At 40.6% G+C, this 21,996-nt stretch overlaps 1 protein-coding gene across 2 annotated transcripts; it reads right to left on the reverse strand.

Annotated features, from left to right (window-relative positions):
- Nucleotides 1-1,905: 1,905 nt before the first annotated feature.
- On the reverse strand, nt 1,906-21,054 carry arsj (arylsulfatase family, member J). Of its 2 annotated transcripts, none has more exons than XM_006809000.3 (2): nt 20,315-21,054; nt 1,906-3,890 (listed from the first exon to the last, which is right to left on the reverse strand). In XM_006809000.3, exons 1-2 carry the CDS (start codon nt 20,620-20,622, stop codon nt 2,501-2,503), a joined length of 1,698 nt encoding a protein of 565 aa, XP_006809063.2. In that variant the 5' UTR covers nt 20,623-21,054; the 3' UTR covers nt 1,906-2,500. The 2 variants fall into 2 exon arrangements, with proteins under 2 accessions (XP_006809063.2, XP_035771870.1); XM_035915977.2 differs by lacking the exon at nt 20,315-21,054 and adding an exon at nt 9,020-9,103.
- Between the last annotated feature and the right edge of the window lie 942 nt (nt 21,055-21,996).

A 21,996-nucleotide genomic window follows, 5' to 3' on the forward strand; every position in this document is an offset into this window, starting at 1 on the left:
AAAATTGAATTGAATTGAATTGAATTGCCCCATCTCAGCAAGAGCAGATAAACAGGGTCGTTGCTTAGGCGCTGTGTGAGAGAAAGAATGTGAATGTTTAGGCTTTTATGATTAGGTGGGGGCCACTAGAGGCTATAAGAGTTTGATCAAGGCTCCACCATTTTGAGATCTGATGCTGTCTGCTGTATGGTGTCCATCTCCCACGCGTGTGTTCATTAAATCATCGTTTGACTTGACCCGGCCGGACCAGTGTTGTTATTTTGGTTTTCCTCCTGTATCCATCCCCAATATTTGAATCCGTAACACTGGTTTATCCTCATGTAAGACAAGCACAGTAACTCTTTGCTTTATTTTTAGCAACCTCTAAAACCACATTCTTTAGCTACTCTTTTTTTCAGAGTTATTTGGGTGTCTAAGTGAAAACATGGGGCAGTGGCAACAAGATTGTTCATAAATTTTGTGTTAATCCTGATTCTTTTGATTAACAGCTGCTTGATATCTGTCTTCTTTTTCATTACATTCATTCATTTCATGTCTTTGGGAATGTAAGCCTGGCTGCATCATAGTATTTCACATGTAGCTCTTGGCAGCCGGGTGGTCAGCTAGCTCCAGTTGGCTACACATAATTCAGCTAATTTGAACCTCAATCAAGCATACGAGAACCTAAACTATGTGTTTCACACAGTGCCATGACTGAAAGGAAACCATCACAATAAGGCAAAATTGCCTGCCACACTTCAGCCAGATCAAAGCTTTTTGGTTTTGCCATCCATAAGGTTTATTTTGTCCTATCATTCCCAATGAGCACTAATGGGCATTTTTAAAGTGAGATAGCAGCTTGATGTATTGCCTTATAGGTTAGTTACAGCTCTTTTTCCCATAAAGCAGGATGCTAATGCCCATAAGTGAAAGCAAATGTGAATTCCAAGAGAATCCAGGGTTTAAGTGTTCCCATGGCCCACAGGAGGGGAAATTTTGCAGAGAAAATAAGAATCTGATTTTCTATACTCTCAGCTGTAGCTCGAGATACTCGAGATGCCATCACCTGCGTTTTATGGTGAGAAATAAATTTGAGCTTAGCCAGGTAAATTCTGTTCCCATGGGTACAATCTGCCTGTAGACATAAATGACTGTGAATGAGCTGAGGAAAAACAGTATCATAAACTGAAACTGACCTCACTTTCTTCACATTTATGGGGATTAAGAATCAAAAGAACCATGCTCATATCAGCATAAGCCGTGTACACAAATGCTGCTGTAAAAATTGAGTCAGTCTGAGGTCATAAGTTGGCGCTTGCAGAGAGAGGGGGATGTGCAAAGCAACCTGGCAGCCTTTCTTGGGGGAAGCCCTATTTTGATCCCTCAGATTGTACCAGATCCATGCATCTGGTTAACAGAGGATCTTCTAGGAAGTGGTGTACTTCGAGGTCATTTTTTGTTATTAAAATAGCTAAGTGGCTCATAAAAGTTTGATCAATCATATACTGGCAAAGCTTGCAATCAGCTCAAGTCAGTCGTAAGACTTCCAACTGTTTCCATGGGTGCCAAGCAACAGATGTTTAAGAAAATATTGCTGTAAAGGTTGTATGTATGTGTGTTCACTTCATATAAATAGCTGCATTCTTCGTTTTTCTTCGATCCCAACTTCTTGTACAGTACACTCTAAGTGATGAGGGAGAGATTTTTTAAGGACTGCAAGAAAGCAATTCACTTTTTACTCACCTGTAAAAGCCAAAATTACTGTATTTTCCATAAATAACTATACCCAGAAGCTGCCTTTCAGTTTCTAAACATGAAAAACATACACAAGGTTTTCAAATTACAAAAGTAGTTGTTAGCAGAATAAACAAAATCAGGATATAGTAAAATACAAGTAAAACAGAACTTGAAATGTTGTGTCTAGGGCTTTTATTTTGTTTATTTGTCTCACATTCAGTTTGGTTTGTGCTCAACCAGATATCATCTAAGAATAAGGGAACAAACGCTATTATCTTAAAGTTCACACTGGCTATGCTTATAAAAAACAACACACATCTACTTGCACATCTGTTTCCACAGTACCTTAGTGCTACAATCAACAACACAATAGAACTATGTTTTATTTTATTTGTCTGTCACCAAATATATATGGCAACTGTCTAGTGAAATTTGTTTTCTACTCTAAGTGAAACGTCAATCTATAAGAAAAATCTGACAACAGGTCAAGCATGCAACAGAATCTAGAAAAATAAACATTCTTTAAATGTCCTTGTCACTTACATGAGGTCTTAGTTTTGTCTGGGCATAGCAGTAGTGTTCGAACAACTGATCTTTTAATTGTTCTCTCGAGGAACTCTGAAAATGTCCATCTGCATTTTGTTCATACAGTATTTTCTGGAGTCAAGTTAAAACTACCTGGAATTAGAATGTCTGACAGCACAATCCTGAAAGAGGAAGCATTAATCCCTGAGCAAATATAACTTAAGGCATTCACAAATGTGGTATGTAATGTGCTATTCTTCTACTCTCTTCTCGACTTTGTGTTCTTTGATTTTTTTTCCCATCTTTTTTTACCGAGATGGTTGGTGAATAAGTTATTATACATTTCATCCTCTTCCTGCTGCTCCCTCATGTCTTTGTGCCAGGGTCCCCACACCCCACCATTGTACTGAGGATTAGAACGCAGGTCTTTAGTTGGGTAGCACACCGGCACAGCAGTCTTGTTGTACTGAGCTAGCCGCATTAGCATCTTCTTTACTATATGCGGGTAGCGCTGAGACAAGTCCACTCTCTCATAGGGGTCCGCTGTAATGTTGAACAGCCAGATGGACTTACCTCGGTCCCAGCGGACACGTTCATTATGCAAGCGAGTGGTTAGCCGCTGATTCAAAAAAGTTTGTGGGGGCACCCAGTCACTGTAACCAGGCACACCTGTTAGTAGCTTCCAGTGGCCAACTCGGAGTGCAGCCTGAATAGCTGTGTTCCATAGGCCGTACCCAGCCTTCCACGATCCATTTTTGGCTTTGATGTAAATTGGGTCAATATTATGGAGAATGTCATGACGAGGTGATGGGCGGCCTTCACTAATAGTTTCCCAGACGTCATACCCATCCAGATTCAGATCTTCATCCAAAGTTCCCTCACCTAGGGTTACCAGTGTGGGGAACCAGTCAGTAATATGGATCAGAGATCGACATTTTGTTCCTTTGTTCATTAACAAGGGACTGTGAACAAAGCCCACTGCCCTGATCCCCCCTTCCCAGTATGTGGCCTTACTGCCCCTCAAGGGCCAGTTACTTCCTCCTGCTAAAGGCTGGCCCCCATTGTCAGAAGAGTACACTATAACTGTGTTGTCATAATAACCATAGTGCTTTAGTGCTAATGTGAGGTTATGAATGGCTTCATCCAGGCAGGAAACCATGGCAGCATATTTACGACGGTACGGGTTTGGAATGCCCTTGTATCGCTCGAGGTAGCGAGCAGGAACTTGCAGTGGGGAATGAACCGCCTGGTAAGCCAAGTACAGAAACAAAGGTTGCTTACGAGGGTTGTGATTTGCTAAAATACTGACAGCCTTTTGTGTAAACATCACAGTAGAGTACAAGCCGCGGTCCTGTTCCCAAGCTGCTTCTTCCCCTTCATACAGATCATAGCCACACATGCTAGGGCCTTGGCATTTGTAATGACTGTAGTAGTCCCCACTTCCTAGCAGGGAGCCAAAGAACGTGTCAAAGCCACGCTGGGTAGGAAGGCATCCACGTTTGTAGAAGCCCAGGTGCCACTTCCCTACCATGTGGGTGGAGTAGCCTGCGTTCTTTAGCTTCTGGGGCAGAGTGATATTTTCCAGGGGTAGGCAGTTGGGCTGAGCAGCTCGGATGACAGAATGCTGAAGGCCTGTGTGGATCTGATATCTAAAGGAAAAAAGAAAAAAGAGATAAACTGTCATATATTAACCACAGTAGCCCTACACACCCCAATAGGGTGACTTTTCACAGAGAGGATCTCTGTACTGAAAATTTTACACGAATATGTTATTATCCAAAGCAGAAGAGGGCTTATAGGCCTGCAAGGGCAGGGTAATGTTGAGAAGTCCAGTGAAAAGAAGTTGATGGGTAATGGGAGGCAAAAATAACAAACCAAAGACCAGACAGTAAACTATGATTTGTAGCAAAGGGTAACCTGCAGCCAACTTGGCAGCAGGTCACCCTGTACTTCATCTGATAAATGAAGAACAGATACTATACTGTGCATTGAGGACTTTTGATATGAAATGCAAATATAAACTCCTAATTTTGGTGTGCAAGGGAATTCATTTTTTTAGATGGGTGATTTATTTGACTTTTAATGCTACTTTGCAAAAACTTAGACCTGCAGGAGTTTTATAGAATCGTTTATGAGTTCTAACTCAAAACACAGATTTTCCACGTACAGAACTTCCAAGAATGTCCCAGTCATATGCCACTACACAATCAGTTACTCAACAATTGAAAACATCACCACGGAGGAGGCTTGACATAAGTTTTCAAAGTGACATAAACACTTTCTTTATACACTTAAAAAATAAGTGAAAACACAAAGTGTTATTGTAATATGTCCTATAAATTATTTTATCTGAATTCCCTTAGTATGCTACACTCCACCTTAAATGAAAGCAGTTTGGTTCATAATTGCTTGATGTCTCTTGAACAAAAATCACTTGCCAGCAAAGCTAAAATTCTAAACCTTGCCTATTAATGATGAACCTGGCAGTGTCAGACAATTGCACTGGCACGCAAATGCTGCTAGTGCAAGTATCATGCTATGTGTGTTGTAATAATAACAATTGCTGCTGCTTCATTCCAGTATAGTCCAGTATAGTTCAATAATGTACGTTCAGCAGACAATGGCTTAAATAGCAATCACTTATTATTGCAATGTAGTTTCAGTAAGTTTGTACTTCTCTTCTCAGGTACATAAATAGCAGAGCTGTTGAATAGGTTCCCAGCTTCAAGTTCTTCAGAACCCCCACATCTCTAAGAATCTGTCCTGGTCAACTAACACCTCCAGCCTGGTCAAGAAGACCCATCGGTGCCTCTTCTTCTTGAGGACATTGAAGAAGAACTACTGACATACTGGGTAATGTCTACCGCTGAGCGATAGAGAGCATTGAGAGCATGTCACAGTCTGGTATGGTAATTGCTCTGTCGCTGACAACAAAGCACTCCAGCAGGTGGTGAAAACTGCCTAACACATCACAGTGACTCCACTTTCCTGCCATTGAGGATGTCTAAAAGAAGAGATGTCTATGCCGAGCACACATCATTCTCAGGGACTCTTCTCATCCTGCCAATGAAGTCTTCCAGCTCCTCTCCTCTAGAAGGCGCTACAGGACCTCACAGACTAAAACCAGCAGGATTAGGAACAGCTTCTTCCCAACTGTTGTCACCCTACTGAACTCAGTCCCCCACTGAACCTTTCCATTCACACTCAACTTAACCCGTCTCCACTGCTCCTCCCCCCTATCCCTCCCAATGACCACAATCATGACTGTCATTTATTCTAATCATTCACCATATGCTCACATTGGTTACTGCTATAGTTATAGTCTCTGTCATAGTGTGTACACTGTTCACTATTATAGTCTGTTCAGATCACTAGGCTTCCACTACTGTAGATGTCTTGATGCATGCTCAATCATCCAGGTAAGTAAATCTCCAAAAGTTGATTCTGTTCATTTGGCCGTAGCGTCACAATTAACCTTAACAAGCAACATGCAACTGGACATGCATGTTGCATGTTGATATAACATGTCTTTAATATGTGAGGATCTGGAAGTGGATTTGAACCCAAGAGGTGACAGTACAAACCACTGCACTACTCTACCAGTCCAAGTGAATATTTGTAGCAAATTGATTGGGATGAAGGGATTTCTGGGATATGGTTGGACGAAAAAATGGTACTTCCCTGTAAGCATAAAATACCAGACCTTTTCGTATAAAAATGTACTTCTGGCTGGCTATAGCACAACTGGAACACAAACTATTACATGACCTACATGCAAAACTGGTGTGGTTCTAAAGAGAAATGTTAAATCAGATGTAAAATGAAAAACTGACTTTGTATCTAACACCATTTAACTTGCGACACAGTATTCTGTGTATTATGTAGAACTGCTTTTCAAATTTGTCTGATCTTTTCATTTTATCATTAAACAAAAAGTTGTGCATATTGCATTGCATATGGGTGTAACCTTTCAGCCATTTGATCATAAGCACAGAGCTTTCTAGGCTGAGCACATGTGTGATGAATTGATGGGATTATAGCTGTTATACAGTTTCATGGAGCCAACAGCTGAAGTAAATACTCTTCAGATGCTAAGGATTTTGCTTATGTGGAGAATATTTGTATGATTATTTCTCACCATCTCTGCTAACTTGTTCCTGGGAAATCCTAACCTACCTCATCACCAGTGTTTCAGTGCCAGCTGCAGCTGGCAGAATTATGCTTTTGGCCTTACACTGTGCTTTGCTAATTCAAAATGTGTTTTTGGCCCTTTTCCAAAACTACTGGGGATTGCAAATGCAATCTTTATAACATAGAAAATATTTTTGAATCATATCCAAAGCTGGTTCCCATGACTTTTGAAATGTCAAACTTTACAGGATAATAGTAAGGCCCATATCTGAATCTGATGTTTCTAGGCGTTGCAAGTCTTTGAGGTGGATTTAAAACGAGACCATACCAGACCTTATCGTATAATATGGCAATGGGTAGACTTTCTTGTCAATTGGTGGTCTAGGCAGGTGAAGCACTGTAACTGTAACCCAGCTACATTCAGTGTTCAGCTGACTGCATAAGGTATGATTTATGCAACCACTGCCTTAAATAGTCCTTGTAATTTTTGTTATCTGTCACTTTTCAGATTTATTGCTTAAATGCCAAAATACAGTTACTTGCATTACTAAACAGAAAAATTAGTGGTTGAGTGTTATACTTTCTGACATCTCAGAGAAGTCCAGTGTACCAGTTTAAATTTGGGTATAAAATGTGAATTCATTTTGCTGCCTAATAAATAAATATACCACTGTACTTTGGATCTCTGGCGTCTTTTTCAAGTTCAAACAAGGTCAATATTTGTGTGTGTGTATATATATATATATATATATATATATATATATATATATATATATATACACACACATATATTTATTTATATATATATATACACACACACATATATTTATTTATATATATATATATATGTATACATATACATTTATTTCACATCTGCTTTTCTTTAAAGTTGTCAAGAGAAGTGAGCTTCCAAGATTCCAAGATTTAGGAATGTACTGTCATGTAATATAACCTCAAGATATTCATATCCAGTTATTGTTATGCTGTTATGCTACCATTATCTAAGCTTGGAATGGGACAGTCAGAAAAAGACAAAAGAACTTGTTTACGCCATCTGTATTACATAATTAACTCACTGAAAAGCAAGAACCTATAAACCTTGCTCTCAAAAGTCTTGTAATACTTTTCCACAAGCTAAAAATAATCATATTAGCATTGTTAAAAACTAACTGAGAACTTGGATCTAATACTCTAAATTATCTTCAATCTCTTTGAATTCTATTTAAATAAAGATTACTCTTCTCCTTCTGCCTTTTGAATCAGTCCCGATAGAACAAAAGAGGAAACTGGGCGATACAGCTTAGAAGGTGAAAAGAAAGAACAAGAATGTTCAGCAACAATGTCAAATGTATTTAGACATATACATGTGCGTTAAGACTTGACCCTAAAGAGCCCCAAAGCAGCTCCTGCAGGTTTGATGGTGTTCACATACCAAAAGGTTACAGCCGTGTAATTGGCATGTCATGCTAAGAGCAGCCTGGGCTCGCTCCACAAATCAGTAAAACCAGCTTGAGGTCTTGATGGAAAATGCTACAGAGTGGAGGTAAAGACTTTCAAAGTATGTCTGTGTTGTTTCTTTTTGACATACACGAGGGTGAATATGATTTGACTTTATAGGTTTTGGAGCACCTGAAGGACATTTCTAGGTCTTTAGTATAAGGACTTAAATAATGACTGCAGTAACTACTGCTCTCTTGAGACCAGCGGGGCATAAGCCGAGGATCTAAAGCTTTGGGGGCTGGCTCTTTTATCTAGCCTGGACTCAAGCCTCACATAGCCAGAAAAATATTTCCAGCAAAGAGTGGCTCACTTCCAGTTCTTATCATGTACAGACAGCTGTTGTATTTGCCCAGGAAAATGCAAGTTCTGCTTTCAAACACAGCTATAATCATGCTATCTCTCTGGTTTATTTACACAACCACTAAGCCAAAACGCCAGCAAATCATACATGTTATTAAACTTGAATCACAGAGCGCTGACAATCGCTAAGGTCCCGCATGGCAAGTGAACTGGTGACTCCTTCAACCACTGAGGTTGAGGAGGTTCCCGGACAGACTAGCTGCCCAAACTGGGAGCTTTTCCTAGTGTTTCTGCACAACTTTCTCATCACACATGGCTCAAATAAGAAGCCTCAGCCTAATGATCTGCATTTAATCAAAGTCAGCCTCGAGTAGTTCAACTTATTTTGCTCTTCCTTATAGCAGCCTCTTTGTTAATTTCCTTGCTATCTCTGCAGTTCTATTGCTCCCTTGGCTTGGATCTTATGTTGTGTATCTTAGATTACGATGTTTTAATATTGCCCATACGCTGTATTTTTGCTCCAGACCAGTCGATCCCCAGTTATCATTTAACTTCCTTTGTTTGATTAACTTGAGCAAAGCTGTGATGGCTGGCAGTCCCTTGGGCAGTTTTGTTGGATTAAAAACATTCTGTCAACCTTGGCAGAATCTTTTTAATCCAGCGATGCTGCCCAAGGGACGGCACACTTTCTGTAGAAATGTGAACATTAAATCAATAAATGCACCCATCTTTCCCTAGAAACAACTCCGTTATCCTGCCCTTTTTACAAGTTTGCCTGGGTAGGTTATCTTGTCCAATTAGGACAACATCTCCTATATTCACCAGAGTAGGCGTAGGAGTTTCATACTTGTGACTAGATTTTACATCCATCAAGAACTTTTTCCACCAGCAGTTCCACCTCCATCTTGGACCCATGTCCTCCTGGCTTTTGCTGGTCACCTGAGATGGCAGAAGAGAAATTAGTCTCCCACCAACCAGGAAATGAGAGGGTATAAGTAACTGGAGCTCTGACGCTTCACTGTATACAAAGAACAGAGGTCTGGGATTCAAAACTGCCTTTCCTCCTATCAGCAAACTCAGGGGATCCTATCCTATCAGGGGCGATCGTGGCTTAAGAGTTGGGAGTTCACCTTGTTCCTTGGACAAGACACTTCACCTGTTGCCTACTGGTGGTGGTCAGAGGGCCCGGTGGCGCCAGTGTCTGGCAGCCTCGCCCCTGTCAGTGCGCCCCAGGGTGGCTGTGGCTTGCCATCGCCAGTGTGTGTGAATGTGTGGGTGGATGACTGGATGTGTAAAGCCCTTTGGGGTCCTTAGGGACTAGTGAAGCGCTATACAAATACCATTTACCATTTAACTCCTCAAAGTTTAGTGAAGCCCTCCGTAGGACCCTCTTTAGACTTGTTTTATAGATCCCAAAAGTCTTTCCCACAAGCAGCCCCACAAAGCAGCATGCATGACAATAAATTTCTAGGTGATCCTGTTATCACTGAAAAATCTTGTAATCTCTGATTCTTTAATTGACTTCCAAAAACTTAAATCTTAAAACTTGGTCTGCTCAAGCAAACGTTTTGGCATTGTCGCTCGGTAATGGAGATGTGACTTGCTATGCTAGTTTCACCTTCATTCACCTGCAAATCTAACAGCATGACACTAACCATCTGCCCCTTAACAACCAGTACATCTCCCTCACTTGCAAAACAGTATCTCTGACCCCATCACACAATACACTACTGAATAAGAAGCTGAGAGTCTCTATTACTGGTAGGCAGTACCACTAGCTTCACCTCATCTTGAACACATCAATCCTTTTTAACTTCATCAGTGAAACATGTTCATTCCACCACAGCTTACTTTGAATAAGGTTCTGAACACTGTCATGTGGTGTTTAGCTCAGCAGGATTGCTTTTGCTAGCACAGTGTGACCACAGCTCTGGATTTGTGAAACTTTGTAATTGAGTCACAATGTTGAGGCAGCAGCACTGTCACTGGAATCCAGTGTTGGGGAGTAGCGGAGTACATGTACCGGCGTTACGTATTTAAAATACAAAATATGAGTAACTGTATTCTGTTACAGTTACCGTTTAAATAGGCGGTAATCAGAATACTTTGTATTGTATTGTAATGCTCCTAAAACATCAGAATGATGCATCAAACACCACTCTTAATTTATCTCATAATGTGGCATGTAGTATTTCACAGTCTCAGGCTGTTTGCCAGTTGTCTCAGTGACACTCAGTGTTGGGTAAGTTACTTTAAAATAGTAACTTAGTTACATTACTAGTTACTTCTATCAAAAGTAACTCAGTTACTTCAAGTTACTCGTTATTTTCAAAGTAACTAGTTACTAGGGAAAGTAACTTTGGTTTTACTCAGAATTCTCTTGTTAATGTGTTGCTTCCATAACTTTGCCAGTCTTCTAGCTTGCTTACTTGCCACAAGTGCACTGTGCCACCTACCAATAGAAAGGAAAAGATAATGTGCATATTTCCACAAGAGAAATCCCACGCCTGGACCGTCATTGACTGCTGCCATGATTCTAGCCTACGTCACAGCGTCATGTGCGCCTTTACATCCAACACAAAAACTGCAGTCGTGGTGCTTTGATTGTACTCAGAACTCGGAAATTCTGCCTTCTGAATAGGAAGATGTAGGTAACTCCAGACTGCAGATGAGCTGCATACAGGGCTGGACTGGGACAGAAAATTGGCCCGGGCATTTTGACTAGAGACCGGCCCACCATTATAGGAAAAATCATCATATGCATCAATCTATCAATCGTTTGTTGTAAGATTCAGATAATTATTTTTTAAAAGCCAGACATTTTAAATGAGAATAAGAAAGAAAATTATTTCCTTGTGCCCCCCTCTCCCTGTTAATGCCCTACCTGGCCCCCCTGGCAAAACTTTGCTAGATCCGCACCTGCACAGCTACCAGCTGTCAGCTACCTAAAACAGGATCCTGGGGTTATTTGTCTCTCAGAAACAGTTCATAACTTCCCTTCAACCAAGGGTGTAGATTTCGTTTTGGCATTGGTGGGGACGAATGATTCAGGGTTTTTTTTCCTTTTTATCTTTGCTTCTTGATAACAAAAGGAGAAATGTACTTGCCTACATATGCTATTCTACATGCTTTTAAACCATTTAAAATTACAATTGATAGTTTTATATGTGAGTTATATAATGCTAAATTACAATTAAACAAATGACTAAGTATTTTAGACTTTAGTTTACTTCAGCCATATTCAATATAAATCAGGTATCATACAAAAATAAAAATAACTTCAAATTCAGCAGGGCTGGACTGGGACAAAATATCGGCATTTTGACTAGTGACCGGCCCACCATGGTATTTCTGGAAAAGTCATAAATCCTTTAAAGCCTTTATAATAAGCTTAAACCTACACCACCTTCCCTATTCTGGTATTCTAAACAGTAACACCTAATTTATAATTACATATACCTATAACTAAAAGGGTTGCCAACTCCCAGCAAAAAAAGAAAAGAAAAAAAGTAGGAATCACTCCCCCACCCTCTGCCTCAAGATGCTTAACTAACAAAACCGATTTAAATTTAATGCACGTATAAAACAAATTCACATAAATCTATTATTTTTCTCCAGTAATTAAATAGATTCAACATCTTTCTTCAACAGAATTGCAGACTGCACAGATGGTACCTTAACAAAGTAAAGAATATTATAACTTACTAGGGTATCGGTATACTAACTAGATTTAATATTTACTGAATACAATAATGGATTTCTATACATTTTACATCAGATGAAAATATTGGTTGAAAGATTCAGATAATTATTTGTTAAAAGCGAGACATTTTAAATGAGAATAAGAAAGAAAAGTATTTCTTTGTGCCCCCCTTTCCCTGTTAATGGCCTACCTGGCCCCTGGCAAAACTTTGCTAGACCCGCCCCTGCACAGTTACCAGCTGTCAGCTACTTAGAAAAGGACCCTGGTGTTATTTGTCTCTCAGAAACAGTTCATATCTTCCCTTCAACTCATCCATGTCACCTAAAAGGTAAACCTGTTTCTCCATCACCTGTTCAGCTCTGATTATTCAGTAAGGACATCTCCTGGTTTCATCTTCATGTTTCCCTCTCACCACATATCCAAACCAACATCATGACCAGCAGCTTTACAGCTGTGGCTCCAGCAAACATCAGCTGATACTAGAAATTAATATTAAATAAATGCTAACAACAGCTGATCAAGCTTAAACATGCTGCTGTTGTTGCGGCCTCCGCTGGTTTCCTCTTTCTGGCGCAGAGAGAAAAGCCGATCAGCTGATCATTGATCAGTTTCATGATTGAATTAGCAACTTTCTAGCTGAAGTAGTACGGGACAAATCGCGTTCCTTTTCACCTTAACTTTAAAGTTTGACCTCCTCGGCTGTAATTGGTCCAGCCCAGAGTCGATCATGACCAACTGGCCAATCCACCACCATTCATTTATATCATTAAAAAAAGAAAAGGAAGAAAACCCCATTGGCCCATAAAAACGAAAAATCACGAGCAGCCCACTGGGCAAATGCCCGGTATGCCCGATGGCCAGTCCAGCCCTGAAATACAGTCATGACAATAAACAAATATGAGTTTAAGGACTTAACAACATTACTTCAGTTACATTACACCAACATCTCTGATACAGTAGCACTAAGGGAACACTGAATGACCTGGTAGTTTATGTCCATCCAAGATTACCACAAAGTAAAAGATCTCTCAGCAAAATAATGCAACATTTTAGCCACACTATTGCCCCGATCAAATCAATGAGTTGGGATTTTTTATTCTAAGCATGAGCTACTGTTACAGCAACAGACATTAATACTACTGGTGTCCCCACAAAACAACTCAATGTCCACTATGTGAAGCAGCCAAACACATGCCTGCTCCTCTCGTTAACTGAGATAAACTGCTGGCATATTGGTTTTACATCTATACTGTCCAGTTTCTCCTGGTGGACATACAGCAGCATTGTTTAATCTCATTTGAGTCATTGTTGACTTTAGCCATGTTTTTAATCTTCTGAGAGCACCGAAGCTTCTTTCAGCCTCAACTGAGGATCAGCTGATCATTGATCAGTTTTCATGATTGAAGTAGAAACTGGAGAGGGAGGGGGGAGAATGAAAGAAGAAGAGGCAGCTGTGCAGCAAAGACACAGAATAACTCCAGCTTTGTGCCTTTTTCAATGTAGCTGAATTACGGGACAAACTGTTCCTTTTCACCTCAATAAGAAACGTGTAATATTTTCTCTGAATACCAGACGGGACAGTTGGCAACTCTAATAACTTATGAACAAAATAAAGTTCAACATCATTAACTTCATAGCACCCACCCAGCTGTATAGAAACTCCATCATGCTAGCTAGTACGCAGTATGGAAAAAATCAGAATAACAAAAATAAACTCCACCTAAACTTGGTTTATATCTGACCCAGATAGACTGCAGGTCATAACTTCCTACCTGAAGTTCAGTTCACACCATTGACTGTAGAAAACATGGACGACGCGACAGCTCCCCAAAAATGAAGCCAAAACGTCTCTATCGCCCCCTGGTGTCTAGCTGCAGTATAGGTCATAAACCCCGCCTCCTCCATGTTAGCGGATGGGACTGGGGTCAGACTAAAATAAATTTATTCTCCTTAGATAATTTTTTTCCAAAGATTCTTTCTTATGTTTTCAATAGTTCTCATCACGCTGACTGATGTTCAAGGGGTCTCCTTTCCCATAAGTTTGATTCTAATTCCTACCGCGGTGATGTTAAATTGGCGTGAAACGTCATCATAAGAGCTTTGACTGACAGCTGCAGTCACGGAGAAACTTGCGTATCTCTGTTCGCGAATAGCAGATAGAGCTCAGGCTCTGAGAGGAGGGCCAGCGTTTACGCTACGAAAACACGACCGAGTGTTTTAACCTGACAGCCTGCCTGAGGTGTTCTTCAGTAAACTGGACTACCCGACAGAAGGACCCGAGGCCCCGCTGTACTTTTTCGGTAAGTTAAACGTGTTTGTAAGCTACTCCGTAACTACCGTCCTTAGCTAGCTCCTGAGACCGAGCTAGCTAAAATGAGCACTCGGCTGTCAGGGTTCGTTTAGCTGTGCAGGTGAATGAATTTACTAAAGAAATCAAGAGAAACGCCCCGGGCTGCTCAGTCACTAATTACTGTTACTGTACTTTTATTACAAGTGTTATACTGTAAAAGCAACAGGCTGCATCCTGCTTCAGCTCCTGTGCAGAGCTGAATATTAAATATGTGCAAACAACAGCATGTTTTCAGTCTCTTGCCACATCTGTAAAGACAGTAACCTTTTTTTTAAAAGCTTGTACTTCAGTAACTCCTCATTAATCAGGAACTATGGATTAAAGTACTGTAGTGTACTGTAATACTGAAAAAAATGTAAGAGAAGAACTTCAGATCCTGAGTGTGTGAGGACAGAAGAATCAGCTTTATTTCAATTTTGAGGGATAAAATTTATATCTGAGTTTGATGGTTCTGTTGTCTTTGTGATTACAGGAGCTGCCCTCAGATTCAGACCTCAGCCCCATCAAGTGACAGCAGACAGATCATCCAACATGTTCACATGTTCACTGCAAAATGAACTGATGAAAACAGTACAAAGGTCAAAGTGTCACACGTGCTGTAGTGAAAGCTGCAGCTGTTTTATTGATAAAGTTAAAGACAAAAAAAGTTTTAATCACTCATGTAACTGTCTCACTATATATCAGCATTAACAGGACCTCAGTTTGGTGTTTCACACTTGATGTACTCAGCTGCACGAAGAGCATATGAGATTTTCTCTAACACAATTAAATAAAACCTGATGAAGTTTGAACTACAAACTTGTCATCTGAAAGTTTTCACAGTTTTTTTTTTTTTTTTTTTTTTACACACAGTGTGTTATTTACCATAAAGTGATTCAGAGTTATTCATACCAGAGTAACCAGAGAGGATCACATATTTTTAAATATATAACTTTCTACAGGACTGACTATAATATCTTTATGTAAAAGTCCGGAGCCTCTGGGGAGTATCTGAGTATTTATTACATTACACAAACCAAAGGTCTCATCACAGTGTTGATGAAATGCTGGGTTTATCCATCTCCTGGGGCGGGCCTACGGAGGAGTGCTGAAGATTTCCCTGTGAGGGAGCTGCTGGTGAAGATCATGAGTCCTGCTTGATCAATGCCATGAGCTTCAGTCTTCCTGGTGTTTTTTAAATGATGCCTCTTACAGCAGGTCAACAGAACTTATGGCACAGGACAGCTGTGATGAAAGAAAGGGAAGAAGTTTCTCCAAACCTCTGGACCCAGGAAACCCAGCTTGGTCCTGATGGCCTCCCTCACTAGTTTCTCTCCAGGGTGAATGTAGCTGTTGATATAATATGGACTCTATTATTAAATGAAAAGAACAAATTAGACTACACTACTGAGACGTTCTGCTGATGTTTTTAAAGTCTCCATGTTACCAGGCTGTAGAGATTTAAACAGTTTTAGATCCATTACACTCAGTCTGTGTTAAAATCTCACGGGACAGCATTATATTTTTGATATTAACAGTAACTCTGGGCCTCTGTAGAGTGTGCAGCTGATCTCATCGCTGTCTAAAAATGGATAAAAAAAAAACATAAGTGTTGAAGACTATTAAGAGTAGCAGGTGTGTAGCATCGCTAACTAGCTAGCAACAAGCCTCCAACACAATGCGTATGCTAACGGCTAATCTAACTAACGAATTAACAACAGAGTGATTTTAGAACTATAAGATGATAAGCTGTGTGTCTTTTTTATAACAGTGACATGGTTGTATTTACCTTAATTAAACGAGTCGTCAGTCGCGGTACACCAGTAAAAAAAAACTCGAGCAGCCGGGCTACGTAAAAAGTGTAGGGGGGCGTGTTTGCGGTCACGTCCAGCGGGTGTGTGTACACAGTCGCTCCACCTCAAGTCACTACTGCGCAGACTCTGGCTCCAAATTTGCAAGATGGCAGCCTCCACAAGCGGGGTATTTTGGCTTCATTTTTGCACAATGGTAGGAGGCGGGGTCGCGTCGTCCATGTTTTCTACAGTCAATGGTTCACACTCGGACCGGCGGCCGCCTCGGGTCTCTTTTCCTTCTGCGTCCCTTTTCCCTCATCCACCTGCTGGCCTCCACGACTTGCTAATGTTACTGAATCTGTGGAAGCTCCGCGATAGCCACCACACGAAGTAACGAGTAACGACCGTATCTATTTCCCAGTAACGACTAACGCGTTCCTGATTTTGGCATAATAACTAGTTACCGTGCTCGTTACCACAATAATAACGTAGTTTCTGTAACGCGTTACTTAATAACGCGTTAGTCCCAACACTGGTGACACTTGATGCTGAATGTGGTCCAAGCAATGTACATACTAAACTGCTTTCAACAGCTATTAGTGATTTTGTTATTTTCTCAACCTTGCAACACACTACTTGCCATTAATAATTCCCTCCTATTGACAATAAGAGTTCAGTGCCTTTTATTGTGAAACCAACAAGCTGCTCTGTCCTTTTCAACTCTTTGCTGTGTATTTACCACATTTTCCAGTGACACTCCCACATGAGTGGATGATCCAAAGTTGTGCCTCAGCAATGATAGCATTTGCTCTTTCACTATGCTCTCATGAACTATGCATTTTTGGCTGCCTCCATCTAGCATGCAATGACACCAAAGCATTTGTTCTGCTACTATCAGTACTCAAATGTACTTCTTTTTGATCGCAAACTGATTGATGATGTCAGGAGGTGAAACACTCAACTCTGCAGAATTTCACTATGTGTTAAGGCAGACATAACACTTTGCCAGTTTTCTTGGTTCCTCTTTGTGAGCAGTCACAGAATGTTCTGGATAATATTCTCTTTCATGTTTGTACTTGCACAATATATCCAGTGTGATAAACTCCATTTGCTGTGTGTAGCTCTATGCATGCCCTTAGGGCGACTTTTTCACTGGGGTACTGAATTTTGTTTATTGGTTCTGAAGAGGTTCTGTTGGCACTCTTGTTAATGTTCCAGTCAGATAGCTTCTCCCATTTACACAGTACATCACTGTTATGAATAACTGTTTTATACTGAGACCAGAATTCATGCCGCTAACTTGTTTTTCTATCAGCAACATAACTGATTGTTTGTCTGATGACCTGAGTAAACTTGAACTTGCATCACTACCCTGTACACTCGTGGATTTGCAGGCCTTCTGAATTAATCTACTAGTGCAAGCTTGCCATGCAAGACTATGGTCGTGGTATCCCTGAATACTTGCAATCTCTACCTACAGATCATCCATTGGCATTATAACATCAGTGCCATGATCCATTAAACTTTCCTCCTTGGCTGACAAGACGGACAGCCTTTTACAGTGGTGTGGATTGTTCCCTGCTTTCTTCGAATCTATTCAATGTACTCGGCCACCTGTGCAGCTAGTGTAAGCTAGTGTTAGCTTCTTGTGTCATACAGAAGTCAGGTTTCTAAACAGCTCTCGACAACTGTTAGAATTCAAAAGGCAAGAAGCAATCAGCTAAGTAAAGAGAAATGACTGTCCATCATTACTTTAAGAACTGAAGGTCAGTCAGTGAGGAAAATTGCTAAAACTTTGAATGTGTCCCCAAGTGCAGTCACAAAAACCATCAAAAAGGGAAAGGGAAAGGAAAACCAAGAGTCACCTCTTCTGCTGAAGATAAATTCATCTGAGTCACCAGCCTCAGAAATCGCAAGTTAACTACACCGCAGATTAGAGCCAAGATAAATGCCACACAGAGTTCCAGTAGCAAACACATCTCTACATGTTCAGAGGAGACTGTGTGAATCAGACCTTTATGGTCAAACAGCTGCTAAGAAACCACAACTAAGGAAAAGCATCAAGCAGAAGAGATTTGTTTGAGCCAAAAAACACAATGGACATTAGACCAATGGAAATCTGTGCTTTGGTCTGATGAGTTTGGTTCCACCTGCCATATCTTTGTGCGAGGCAGAAAAGGTGAACGAATGGTCACTGCATGCATGGTTTCCACTGTGAAGCATGGAGCAGGAGGTGTGGTGGTGTGGCGGTTCTTTGCTGGACCATCATTCATTTTTCAGCAGGACAATGATCCCAAACACACCTCCAGGCTGTATAAGGCCTATTTGACCGAGAAGGAGAGTGATGGAGAGCTGCACCAGATGGCCTAGCCTCCACAGTCACCTGACCTAAACCCAATTGAGATGGTTTTGGATGATATGGACCGCAAAGCAAAGGCAAAAAGGCCAACAAGTGCTCAGCATATCTGGGAACTCCTTCAAGACTGCTGGAAAACCATTTCAGGTGACGACCTCATGAAGCTCATTGAGAGAATGCCAAGAGTGAGCAAAGCAGTAATTAAAGGGGTGGCTCTCTTGAACAATCTAAAATCTAAAAAATGTTTTGAGTAATTTTTAACTTTTCTGTTTACTTTATAATTCTATAAGTGTTCATTCATAGTTTTGATGCCTTCAGTGAGAATCTACAATGTAAATAGTCATAAAAATAAGGAAAAAAACATTCAATGGTTGCCCAAACTTTTGACTGACTATAATGCAAGTATGGTGAACATGAAGATGGTTCAGATGCAGCTGGTAGCCAAGGTAACCAGTCTAAACAACCTGTAAAAACTCAGTCAGGAGCTTAAGAAGGTCTTATGTTTTGGATTCAGTCCTTTAGTGACTTAAATTTGTCCTGACAAGTCTCTCCAAGTATGCCAGTGAGACTTGAGACAATTTTGTTTTCTGAGCTTTTGTGAATATCCAGTTTACACAGACATGTAATGTTTTAGTCTCAACACAGAAAGGGATGCTTTTCTTTCACCCATATTCAACCTCACCATGTGTATCTGTGACCACCTGCTCATTATCAGAAGCATGGAACCATAACTGAATCTACACCTAGATGGATCCTAAGGCCGCGGCTCCACCACGTGATCAGAGCAGTGGGCAGCAGCCAGGGGTGCTACAATTTTCTCATTATTGTCTTGGACACCCATCAATGTGATGCAAAACATTGTATAAACTCCAAAGCTATAAATGTACCCCACAGTCAATTCCCATGACCTGTTAGCTCTTTTGGTTTGGGGTTTTGGTTTGGGCCCAACAGGGCCTTCAAAGACAGCAATAGTTAGATCTGCAAATCAATGTTTAGATGGAAAGTCTGAAAAAGTGTTATAGTTCAGTAGTAATGAAATTGCTACAATTCAAAGAAAGCATCAAACTATGTAATCGTTTGCCATATCCTTTTAATCTTCAAAGCTCTTCAAAGTTTGATTAATTTCCTGATGATGCCCTCTGTCTTCTTTGTAAATTTAAAAATGTTTGGAAATAAAAGATTTATGCCATAAAATTTTTTACTCTTACTGTAATCTTGTACTTGGAAGCAACTTACTTCACTTTAAAGTTAAGAAAAATGTGGAATGGGAAAATGCTGTTCCCAGAAAGGGGTGGTCGGGTGGCCTAATTCTTCCTGAAAGATGATTTGTCTCTAGACTACAGTACTTGAGTAATCTTGCCATAGGCATGAATTGGATAAGAGCATGTATATGACCAGTGCATGAATGTAACTTTAGTAATTGTTTTGGGGTACAACTTTAATGTACTTTAAGGTACTTTAATTTTTTATTTATTTAATGTACTCTAGGTGTTTCTCTTATGCTGATATATACTTCTAATGTACTATAATAATGGACTTTGTACCCCACACAATTTTTAAGCTTTAGCCAGTTATTATTTTTCAGATTTTAAGATACAAATATGACACTGTAATATTATAAAATAAAGCTACACTGCAGATAAGTAGTTATATTGATCCCCAGCTGCAGCAACAATGTAATAAAAACAATAAAGATTATAACAATAAATATAGTATAATGTGTATATGTATTTATCACCGCTCACTCAAAACAAAGCACTTTTTCAGTGCACTTTTCGCCTGACAGATCTGTATGAGGGCACGGACAGCACATGAGCCTGGAGATCGTTTCCTATAGTGTATTTATTTCTGACCAAATTCGTCCTTGATCTTCCCAGACGCCTATAGTTTCTCCTCTAAACTCCACGACGAATGGTTACTACAACCGGGACAGATTGTACGGTCTCTATAATGCACTCTACCTTCCCGTCATGAGCTGGCTCCTGGACGGGCTGCAGAGCGGTTGGACGTAGTAATTCTCCAGTTTGACTCCCTCTGCTGCCAACCGGTCCAAGGTCGGGGTTTTGATCTCGGAGCCGTGGTACCCGACATCCCGGAAGCCTTGATCATCCACCAGTATAAAAATGATATGTGGCTGAGAGCTCGATTTCCCAAACTCATTCCCTTGGTTGTGCAGCTCAGCGTTCCAGTTTTCCCACGAAATAACGCTCCAGGTCTGCGAAATAATACAACCGAAGAATAAACTCAACGGTACCCACAAGATAAACATGTTTCAGGCAGCTTTAGATTCAAGTTGGCGTTAACTGTCGGCCCATAACGCTGTGTGTGCGGGCGGCGGCGTTTTGCACATGTTCAGGGGGAACGGCAACACTTGGAAATCGGGTTCAGTCTTTCTCTCCACGCCAACAATCCTCTGAGAGCTCCAGGATTTGAGGAAAGGTCCCAGAAAACAAACACATCTGGCGTAGCTGCTTTTTTCCTTTTACCGCGGGCGAAAACGTTCATACCGCGATAGACACACAAACCCATGCTGAGGTTTGTCGCAGCACAGCTTTAGTCATTCTTCCGGCTGCGTAGTTTTTGTCAGAAGACGCGCTGGACTTCCAGAGCTAACTCGCAGCGTGTAACAGCTGCTCCACTGCAGATGTTCTCCATCCTGTGACTGAGCAGCCGCGTTTCCAAGCTGTCAGCGCTCTGAGGACTGAATCCACACGCTGAGGAGGCAGGTCTTTCTCTCTTTGCAGCTCCCAGAGAAACGTCCAGGAGTGGCCCTTAGCCCCCCCCAGTGTGTTAGCCACAACTACACAGATTATGTTCGTAGTACTCATCTTTAAAGATGAACTAAAACTCGAAAATTACCCCCCCCAAAGAATAATTAATAATTATATCTTAAGTTAATGCTCAACCCTGTTAAATCACATGCAAGTGAGACTAGCAAGATGAGGGCACGAAGACGACAGAAAAACTGGATGAATACCAGTATTTTCAGCTGTATAACTACAGCTAATGAGGATTTGATAACTTGAAAGACTTTTGTAAAATATAGGTAAACTAAAAAGTAAGTAATGGTTTTGAAGTGCCCTGTTTCAACTACAGAAACAACAACATACGACCAAAATGTTCTGAGACTGTCTGGTTGCAATATGTTTATGCACATGCAACATCTACTGTTGGGATTCTGGGATAAACATAAAAGGACTGGTTCTTATACAACCCATTTCTACTTACTCTTCTTGAGCACTCAAAGTGCTTGATACAACTCGTCTCATTCACACCTATTCATACAAGCACTTTTTGATGGTTTTCTATTTAAATGCTTCCAGTCTAACATTCTCACATTCAAACTGATGGATGTATTGAAGTTGCCAGCATTCTTGCAAAAACATTTTAGATGGTGAATGTGTTACACTGACAGTTACATCTGGCTTCATCAAATTGCTGATAGGTTTCTGAAATTAATACATGATTTTTACATTTACATTTCTTATCTCTGTATTAGGACCAGTATAGAAAAGGGCTGTGTCCTTTTTCAGAAAACAAGCTAGTAGTGTATTGTAATAGCGTTGCATTTTAGCAGGCGCTCAAAGTTCTATGAAAAATGTGCACTAGTGTTGTGACATCTAAATGAGGTGGGACTTGGCAG

The sequence above is a fragment of the Neolamprologus brichardi genome, chromosome 3, assembly GCF_056152115.1.
Source record: "Neolamprologus brichardi isolate AB-2024 chromosome 3, ASM5615211v1, whole genome shotgun sequence".
In the NCBI taxonomy this organism is placed as follows: Eukaryota; Metazoa; Chordata; class Actinopteri; order Cichliformes; family Cichlidae; genus Neolamprologus; species Neolamprologus brichardi.

What these genes read in the sequence shown, in the direction of transcription:
- arsj (XM_006809000.3), bottom strand. Translation starts at nt 20,622, where the DNA reads ATGTTTATCTTGTGGGTACCGTTGAGTTTATTCTTCGGTTGTATTATT. An exon ending in AGCCAGCTCATGACGGGAAG is followed by an intron (nt 3,891 to 20,314) that starts GTAGAGTGCATT and finishes TTTTTCCTTTAG; the next exon opens with ATATCAGATCCACACAGGCC.